A 10,177-nucleotide genomic window follows, 5' to 3' on the forward strand; every position below is an offset into this window, starting at 1 on the left:
TTGTGGATGCAAATTTCCACCGTCTTCGGTCTTGATGAAAATGCACTTACAAAACAATCAACACATTTGATCAAAGACCTAAGCCTCACTCGCCCATGAGGTGGGGGGGGTTAAGTCAATGGATATCAGATGCCTAAGTTAGTTTCTTTGAGCGAGTAAAGTGTTTAAGGCATTTTAGGGTTGCAAAAGCCTTTTAAATTTGGTAGAATATGAGGTATTTATAGGGATAGAGCCGGCCATATAGGGTTTAATGAAGAAATATTCTCTAAATATTCCCAAGATATTTAATAGGAGATAATATCTTGAGATAATAGGGTAATAAACCTTAATTGAATTAAATTAGGATTACTTATTTGATTGGAGTCAATCTTCAATTAGGAACGTGTTGAAGATAGGATTTGGATAATTAATCTTTATCTTTAATTCCTTGCCAAGGGTAGGTGAGCTGTGGGCAGTTGTGTTAGATGCTGAATCTTTCAGGGATGTGAGCTGTGCATGAGGGCATCTGAGAAGCCTGCCCATTTATTAAGGGCAATCTTGTCCTTCTTGAATAAAAGTCCACGTGTCGCCTCTAGAATTTTTGGGATTATTTTAGGCTCCACAAATGCCCCCACACCTACTGTGCTGCTCACATGGAAAGGGCAATAGGTGTAGAAATCCCAAGCTGCTTGGGTTTGTAGAGTTGTTACTCAATTTGAACTTGATATTCTTCCTTGATTTGGCGATAGACTTTTTCTAGGAAAAATAAAATAATTGCCCCCAATACCTATTTAATTCTGCCTTAAACAAGGGATTAAATAAATTTGGAGAACAATCATTATTCCAACAAGAAAGAGAAGCCAGATGATATTTTTTCTTCCCCCTCCCCTAGCGTTCTTCTTTTCTTGCCCTTTCGAAGAGTCATTTCTCATTGTTTTTCTTCTTTTCCGTGTCGCACCAAGGTAAGAAAAATTTGATTTTTTTCTTCTTCTTGAAATTTTGGGAGTTTTGGGGCTTGAAAAATTGGCTTAGTGGGTGCCAATGATGCATGAATGGCGTGGCAGGAAGGCCACGGGCTGCAGGTGGTGCGACAATGGTGTTGGCTGGTGTGGGGAGATCGGCTTGGGCTGGGTCTCCATGGCTGTTGTGCTGGTGCCTGGGCAGTGGGAAGAGAAGGAGAGGAACCAGCGTGGGCCGGCCCTTCTATGCGCGGGACTTGGGCCGTAAGGCTTGGGTTTTCTTCTTGGGGCACCTTGCGAGTAGAGGAGAAGAGAGTAAGGAGGTGCGGGCCTCTTTTCCTGTTGGGCCGCATCTGTGGTGCTTTTCTTGGGCATACATATATATACATACATTTTTTTTTTTTGGCAAAGACTTTGAGATGTCTTCCTCCGATTGCAAAAGTGATGAATTCCTCTACCTTTGTATCGTCAAGGTGGTTCTTCCGGCAAGGTGGGTTACTTCAAGGTTGTGTATGTCAAGATTAATTCTGACGAGCTATTTCAGGTTTTTCTTAAGGCGTACAAGCATGCGATTTTGTCTAGGGTTCGCGTCAAGCGGGTGAAGGATGATAGCGGCTATGAATCATGTGGAGAGGGTGCCTCTGCTAAGAAGAGAGTTATCAAATTCCATCCCTATTAATTTGTGTTGGGATTTACTTTTCCCATGCCGTGTCTTTTCTAGGAGGTGATTTGCTCCATGAAATGCGCGTCTGCTCAGTGCTCCTCAAATGCAGTTCGTGCATGGTAGGATTCTTAAACTTGAGCAGGTTCTTTGAGCTTGGCTTGACCATAAATGAGTTTTGGTACTTCTTTGAGATCGGCCAGAAGGAGGGCATGGGGCAGCTGAGATATTGCCATAGGTTATTCGATGTGTCTAGCAAAGGTGACCATGAGTGGACGAGAGATACCTTAGAGGTGAGTGGAGAGTAGGAGTCTGACTCTTCTCCTGAGTTGCGTGTCCCGATTACCTTTATCAGTGGTAAATGAACTGCTTCATTCCCGTCTTACTTGAATTTTCATTGAGCTGCTCCATCACTTCAATTTATTAATCATATTTCTTACTTTGTGTATATTCGGAGTTTGGCTCAACTCCAAGGACTTCGGCAGATATGAACAAAATGCACATTGCCTTGGGCATTCTAGTTGAGTACCGTGAGTGGCGCTGGCTACTCAGCTCTCTTCATCGGGAGAAAAGTGGCCTACCCCCGAGGGAATAGATAAAACGGATAAAGGACGAGGCGTTGGCTTGCTCGATCGTTGCTGTAGAGCTTGTTGCTAATGGTGGTGGAAATAAGAGGTATTCCTCAACTACTTGTGAACCTTTGGTTAAGAAGAAGCTAATGACTTATTCTACTGCTCGTGGGAGCTCATCTGCTATCAAGAAGCTTGTCATTGATCTAACTTCCCCTAAAGGGGCGAAGATGACCGTTGAGCTCGAGCCTGTGATACCTGCTGTTCTAAAGGTGACCCGCATCCATTGCTGTGAGACTTGCTTAGCGGAAAAGTTCGGTAGTGCCTCCGGTGTTCGAGTTTGTACCGAAACATCTGTCGGGAGTTAAGTCTGGCTCTGCTTCTGAGAGGCTTGCCGCTATGAAGAGCAGGAAAGCGGATTTTGCTGCAAAGGTGGTGTCTGAGCCTGCTCCTCCTTTTGTCATGACTGACTCATCTACTAAGAAGGGGAAATCTGTTGGCACGGACAGTTGTGAGAGATCCACTGAGTCTGAGGCTGGAGAGTTTCCCGTAGTTTATGCATTGCTGAAAACTGACCTGATTGAGGACGTTGATGCATGCGCCAAGTTTGTTGATAGTGTTGGGAAAGTTGTCGTCTGTTCGGACCCTTTTGTGAAGCGTCTTGCGTACTCGATGGGGTCTTCCCTAATTGCCACAATGCATAAGACTTTGATCCTGGCAGCTAAGTCTATGTACGTTGATCAGGATGTTGTCAAGTGTGCTAAGAAGGCCAAAGTGGCATTGGTGGCTCAGCTTCGCTCGGCTGCTGAAAAGATCGAGAAGCTCAAATCTGAACTCGCCGTTTTGAAGGGGTCTAATGTCTCTACCCCCACTTCTTTGCAGTTGGAGATCACTCATAATGAGGCTGCCCATTTGAATGCTAGGCTTAGTGCGACTCAGGTGATGTTGGAAACTGCAGAGAAGGAAATCAGTTATGTTTCTCTAGTGGTCGAGGACCTTGAACGTGTCAATTCGGAGCTACGATATGCTTGTTTTTCTAAGGATAATGAGCTTATCTTCATGCATGCTGAAGTGTCTCGTCTCAAGGAGATTGCCAGTAAGCTTAAGTCCAAGGAAGTGGATTTGTAAGGTGCACTGTCTATTAGTGTGAACCTCAAAAAGAAATTGGATGAGCTGTAGGGTGCTCATACTGGGCTTGTTAAGGAGAATGTGCAGCTAAATAATGAGAAAGTTGGTCACGAAGTGGCGCTTGCTTCTTGTCAGGCCGATTTCTATAAGCTTGGCTATGTAGACCATCTTCCGAGTAGGCTGTCGGATTATGAGTTTTCCAAGAAGGACTTTGAGACTTTCTTCATTTCTCCAGTTGATCTGCTTGATTTCTCTTGAGGCTGCCTATGGTAGAGCAATTGAAGGTCAGGCAATCCAAGCAGGGGCGGCTGAGGATGAGCTAATGGAAGCTTTAATTGCTAGGAATGACACGACTGCCTAAGGCGTGGCAGTGGTTGTACAAGCTGCCAAGGAATAGTCTTTTTGCTTAGTCTTAAGAGTTTTCTTATTTTCCTTTTTGTTCTGTTTTGCTTAGACTTTGTTGGCATTCGAGTTGGTTTATCAATTTGTTAGAAATTTAATGAATAGCTTTCCTTGTTTTTGCTTCATCCTCTTATTTCGCTATGTGTTTTGCAAAACTTTATCACAGGACGGGCGGCTAAGTAAACTTACTTCAAAGAAACAGTTCATCCCACGTCATCACTTAGGTTTTAGTTTCAGCTTCGGGGCTTCAGGAGCCTTGCCTGCTTGAGGCATCTTGCAAAACTTTACCGTAGGACGGGCAGTCAAGTGGGCTACTCTGATGGAGTAGTTGACTCGCGCGGTCACTTTAGGCTTTGGGGCTTCTAAAGCTTTACCTGCAAAAGGAAGAAATGCAGGATTTCCAACTAATAGAGCCGGCGGCTAAACTCGTTGTCTTTATAGAAGGTAGGCGAGTTCGTGTAGCTACTATAGCTGTGAATCTCGGTTTTAGGTAGCTTCGTGAGCTTTATCCTTCCTGGGGCATGTTGCGAGATTTTTGAGTTATAGAGTCGTCGGTCGAACTTATGCTTCTCGTAAGAAGCAGAGGAGGTCCACATAGTTATTATAGTCGTGACATTCGACTTTGTGGCTTTTTGAGCCTTGGCCCTCCCGGGGCATGTTGCGAGATTTTTGACTTATAGAGCCGTTGATTGGACTTGTGCTTTTCTTTGGAAGCAAAGGAGATCCGCGTAGCTACTATAGTCGTGACACTCGACTTTGTGGCTTATTGAGCCTTGGCCCTCCCGGTGCGTGATGTGAGATTTTTAACTTATAAAGCCGTTGGCCAGACTTATGCTTTTCTTTGGAAGCCAAGGAGGTACGCGTAGCTCCTATAGTTGTGACACTCGACTTTGTGGCTTCTTGAGCCTTGGCCCTCCTGGGGTGCGATGTGAGATTTTTAACTTATAGAGCCATCGACCGGACTCGTGCTTCTCTTTGGAAGAAGAGGAGGTCCACGTAGCTGCTATAGTCGTTACATTAGACTTTATGGCTTCTTGAGCCTTGGCCCTCCCAGGACGCAATGCGAGGTTTTTAACCTATAGAGCCATCGGCCAGACTCGTGTTTCTCTTTGGAAGCAGATGAAGTCTGCGTAGCTACTATAATCGTGACACTTGACTTTGTCCTAGCAAAACTTAAACGATATACTTTCGGTAATAGTGATACTTGCAAGTAAGCAGGCAAGTCCGCGTAGTCATAGCAGGTGTAGGTCTAAGCTTACGGGCTACCTTGGGCTTGTAGCCGTAGGGTTGTCGGTCGAGCGTCTTACTTACAGAAGCAGATATCCTGCGTGACCACTTTAGGCATCATCCCTGGCTCTCAGAGGCATTTTTTAGTGTGAGGTATAGGCGAACTTGCTCCTCGAAGACCATATCCTTCCAAGTTGCAGCTTTGATTTTGCAGGTCGCTTAACTAGTATTGTAACAAGTATTGTAACACTTTAAAATCAAGCTACTTCATGAAGATTTGCACGTCGAGGATGGACCATCTTGTTCACATGACATCTTTCATGGGCAGGGGTCTTGCACTTAATTGTCCTTTCCAGTTGGAGACCCGGGTCCTGTGAAATTGAATCCTTCAGTTGGCTAAGTCTATTCTCGTGGAAGGACTATTTTGGCCAATTCTGGGAGTCATCTGGCTCAGGTAATCTCTGACATCAGGGGAAACTAAGCAATCGTACTACCCATCCATGTCTGGATATTTCAGATACACCATGTCTAAACGTGCAGATGGCGTCTTTTTCTTGTCATAGTGGTGGTCATGCTATGTTTGCAGGGCAGAGGGCATCTTACGCCATTTCTGAAGGGCAGCAGGCGTTTTACACCACATATGTTGGGCAGCGGGTGTCTTGCACCATGTCCACTGAGCAGAGGGTGTTCTACACCATGTTTACAGGGCAGCAGTTGTTCTTTCGAATAGTTTCTTCGATCTTCATTGAAAAATGGAGGCTCTTATTGACTCTGCTTATAGGTAACAATGTTATAATAATTGATAATCATCAGCATGCGAGGTTTTTGTCCGTTGAACTGCTTGAGTCTTCGAACTTTTTCATCTTGAACAGGGTCCAAGGAATAGCGGAAGGTCACACGTAGTACCCTCTCAGGTTGTAGCCATTCCACTGCTTGTCGATTTCTTTATCGTTCATAGTGGTGAGTAGACCTGGCAATTTCTGACACGACCCGATAACCCGACACGACACGACACGAAATTAACAGGTGTTTGGGTCGACACGATAACGAATCGGGTCTTATCGGGTAACCCAATAAGCACCTGTTAAGATAACGGGTTGGGTCGGGTATACACGTGGGTAAACACGATACACGATAAGCAGAATATTATTTTTATAATTTTATAACCCTAAAAAAATACTGTACTAATTATATACATTAATTTTACAATTTTATACCCCTAAAAATTATAATAAATATATATATTAAATTAACTATAAAATTTATAATAATTATAATAATTATATATACTATAATAATTATACCCCCAAAATATTAAGTCTATCTATACTAATTATATATATATATATATATATATATTAAATTTTATAAAAACTATAATAACTATTAATTAATAATTTAATATGCATGATCATGCATTGCATATTTGCATGATTTTGCATCCATTGAAATTTGATGCGTCAGGACTCATACGTGATTTGTTTCCATTCTCAAATTTCAATAATCAATTTCTTGCCATTGCCATTTGCCAACTTGCCGCCCTTTTTGAAAAAAAAAATGGAGGGAAAATGAAAATGTTAAGAAAAGTTGAAAATAAAACAAAAAAGTGAGGGAATTCAATTAGGGAAAGATGTTGGACGGAAAAGTGAAAATGATAAGAAAAAGTTGAAAAGGAAACAAAAAAGAGAGGGAAAAATGAAAATTAATAGAAGTGGTGAATCTAAGTATAAATAAACTCTAAGTGTTAGTCAATCTATCGTTTTACGAATTCTCCAAAACTAATTTCAACGATCCAAACCGTCAAAATTGTTTGTATATGCTTGGAGATCACATCAGCAAAAAATCACAAAAAAAAAACATTCAGAGATCAAGTAAACGGGACAAAGCTTTTCAACGGTTATAAATGAAAAATCACGATTTAACGGTTATTTTAACTCCGATTTTGATGATTTTTTATAACTACACTCCTTGACCCTATATGAATACAATGAATGAATTCGATATTCAATTTAAAATATTTACACAAGTGGATACCACAAAATCTTATGTTATACTTAATAAAAGTATAAATAAACTCTAAGTGTTAGTCAATCTATCGTTTTACGAATTCTCCAAAACTAATTTCAACGATCCAAACCGTCAAAATTGTTTGTATATGCTTGGAGATCACATCAGCAAAAAATCACAAAAAAAAAACATTCAGAGATCAAGTAACGGGACAAAGCTTTTCAACGGTTATAAACGAAAAATCACGATTTAACGGTTATTTTAACTCCAATTTTGATGATTTTTTATAACTACACTCCTTGACCCTATATGAATACAATGAATGAATTCGATCTTCAATTTAAAATATTTACACAAGTGGATACCACAAAATCTTATGTTATACTTAATAAAAGTATAAATAAACTCTAAGTGTTAGTCAATCTATCATTTTACGAATTCTCCAAAACTAATTTCAACGATCCAAACCGTCAAATTTGTTTGTATATGCTTGGAGATCACATCAGCAAAAAATCACAAAAAAAAAACATTCAGAGATCAAGTAACGGGACAAAGCTTTTCAACGGTTATAAATGAAAAATCACGATTTAACGGTTATTTTAACTCCGATTTTGATGATTTTTTATAACTACACTCCTTAACCCTATATGAATACAATGAATGAATTCGATCTTCAATTTAAAATATTTACACAAGTGGATACCACAAAATCTTATGTTATACTTAATAAAAGTATAAATAAACTCTAAGCGTTAGTCAATCTATCGTTTTACGAATTCTCCAAAACTAATTTCAACGATCCAAACCGTCAAAATTGTTTGTATATGCTTGGAGATCACATCAGCAAAAAATCACAAAAAAAAAACATTCAGAGATCAAGTAACGGGACAAAGCTTTTCAACGGTTATAAATGAAAAATCACGATTTAACGGTTATTTTAACTCCGATTTTGATGATTTTTTATAACTACACTCCTTGACCCTATATGAATACAATGAATGAATTCGATCTTCAATTTAAAATATTTACACAAGTGGATACCACAAAATCTTATGTTATACTTAATAAAAGTATAAATAAACTCTAAGCGTTAGTCAATCTATCGTTTTACGAATTCTCCAAAACTAATTTCAACGATCCAAACTATCAAAATTGTTTGTATATGCTTGGAGATCACATCAGCAAAAAATCACAAAAAAAAAACATTCAGAGATCAAGTAACGGGACAAAGCTTTTCAACGGTTATAAATGAAAAATCACGATTTAACGGTTATTTTAACTCCGATTTTGATGATTTTTTATAACTACACTCCTTGACCCTATATGAATACAATGAATGAATTCGATCTTCAATTTAAAATATTTACACAAGTGGATACCACAAAATCTTATGTTATACTTAATAAAAGTATAAATAAACTCTAAGCGTTAGTCAATCTATCGTTTTACGAATTCTCCAAAACTAATTTCAACGATCCAAACTGTCAAAATTGTTTGTATATGCTTGGAGATCACATCAGCAAAAAATCACAAAAAAAAAAACATTCAGAGATCAAGTAACGGGACAAAGCTTTTCAACGGTTATAAACGAAAAATCACGATTTAACGGTTATTTTAACTCCGATTTTGATGATTTTTTATAACTACACTCCTTGACCCTATATGAATACAATGAATGAATTCGATCTTCAATTTAAAATATTTACACAAGTGGATACCACAAAATCTTATGTTATACTTAATAAAAGTATAAATAAACTCTAAGTGTTAGTCAATCTTAAAAACAAAAACTCTTTATCCTTGCACATTTAATATTTGTAATAGATTAGTAGTGTATGTATTGTTTTTTTTATTAGGCTTTCATTTTTGAGTGTAGATATAGTACTTGAACGAGAAATGTTTTAATGTTTTCAAGTAATATTTATGTCGCAATGTGTGGTATGTGCAAATTTTTAAAAAAATATATTTTTTTCTTAACGGGTCATAACGGGTCGGGTCACTTTACCCGTTGGGTAAAGTGACACGACCTGTTAAGGACCCGTTAAGATAACGGGTGTGACACGACACGACCCGTTAAGATAACAGGTGTTACACGAAAACGACACGAACACGACAGACACGACCTGTTTGCCAGGTCTAGTGGTGAGGGTGTAGCTATCTCTTCCACCTACTCAGTTGATTTTGTATAGACCTTCCTAGATGTAAGCTATCTTTTCTGAAGACTAAGTCTCCCGGCTAAAACTGTCGGATTTTTGCCCTTTTGTTGTAGTTAGATTGGAGATGTTGCTGATAGGCTGCAATACGGGTGATAACCTTCTTGCGCTTCTCCTCTGCCAGGTCTAAGTTGGTGGACATCTCCTTTTCGTTCTGCTCGAGGTTTGGCAGTACAGTGCTGATGCTTGGCACTACGATGTTGGGATGAATGATTACCACAAAACCACACGCCAGGGAGAATGGAGTTTTGCCGATTGCTCGCCTTTTGGTGGTACGATATGCCCATAGAGCACCGGGGAGTTCATCTGGCCACTTGCCCTTCTTGTTTAAGAGGGTCTTCTTGAGGCAGTCGAGGATGGTCTTATTTGATGCCTCGGCCTGCCCGTTGCCTTGTGGATATCGGGACGTGGACATATGTTAATTGATGCCATACTTTTCGAAGAACTTCGCCAAGTTTTTGCCCACGAACTGTGGACCATTTTCGATGACGATGGAGTGTGGGATACCGAAGCGACAGATGATGTTCTTTCATATGAAGCGTTCTATGTCCGTCTGGGTAGTTGTGGCCATAGGTTTGGCTTTGACCCATTTTGTGAAGTAGTCGGTTGCTACGATCATGCCTCGGCCCCTAGTAGCAGGTGACATTGGTCCTACCAAGTCGATCACCCATTGCAGGAATGGCTATAGGCTCGTCTGCAAATGGAGTTCGTTGGCAGGTAGTGTGATAGGAGTATATTTATGGGACTTAGTTTGCTTGTTTTCGTGCATTTATGTTATTAGTTCTTAGTTATTTTAGTTCTTTAAGCTTCTTTTGTGTGTTTTTAGGTTCATAAGACGTATTTGGCGAAAGGATGCATTTTGGAGCCTTTTGGAGCACTTTTGGGCACAAATTGGATAGCTTATGCTTGGAGCAAAAGGAATGGATGAAATTGAAGAGTTGATGTCGCAATGATTCCTACTACGACGAGGATTCCAATTACGAGAAGGTTTCTAAATTGAAGGAGGTTTCCCACTCACATGAGGATTCCTAG

The 10,177-nt window shown here is 40.0% G+C and overlaps 1 protein-coding gene across 1 annotated transcript; it reads right to left on the reverse strand.

Annotated features, from left to right (window-relative positions):
• Positions 1–9,167: 9,167 nt before the first annotated feature.
• On the reverse strand, positions 9,168–9,560 carry LOC148692943 (uncharacterized). Its single transcript, XM_088680272.1, has one exon. It carries the CDS (start codon positions 9,558–9,560, stop codon positions 9,168–9,170), a length of 393 nt encoding a protein of 130 aa, XP_088536398.1.
• Between the last annotated feature and the right edge of the window lie 617 nt (positions 9,561–10,177).

This window comes from Pyrus communis, chromosome 11 (assembly GCF_041283825.1).
Source record: "Pyrus communis isolate YQ-2024b chromosome 11, ASM4128382v1, whole genome shotgun sequence".
NCBI classification, from domain to species: Eukaryota; Viridiplantae; Streptophyta; class Magnoliopsida; order Rosales; family Rosaceae; genus Pyrus; species Pyrus communis.

What these genes read in the sequence shown, in the direction of transcription:
- LOC148692943 (XM_088680272.1), bottom strand. Translation starts at nt 9,560, where the DNA reads ATGTCCACGTCCCGATATCCACAAGGCAACGGGCAGGCCGAGGCATCA.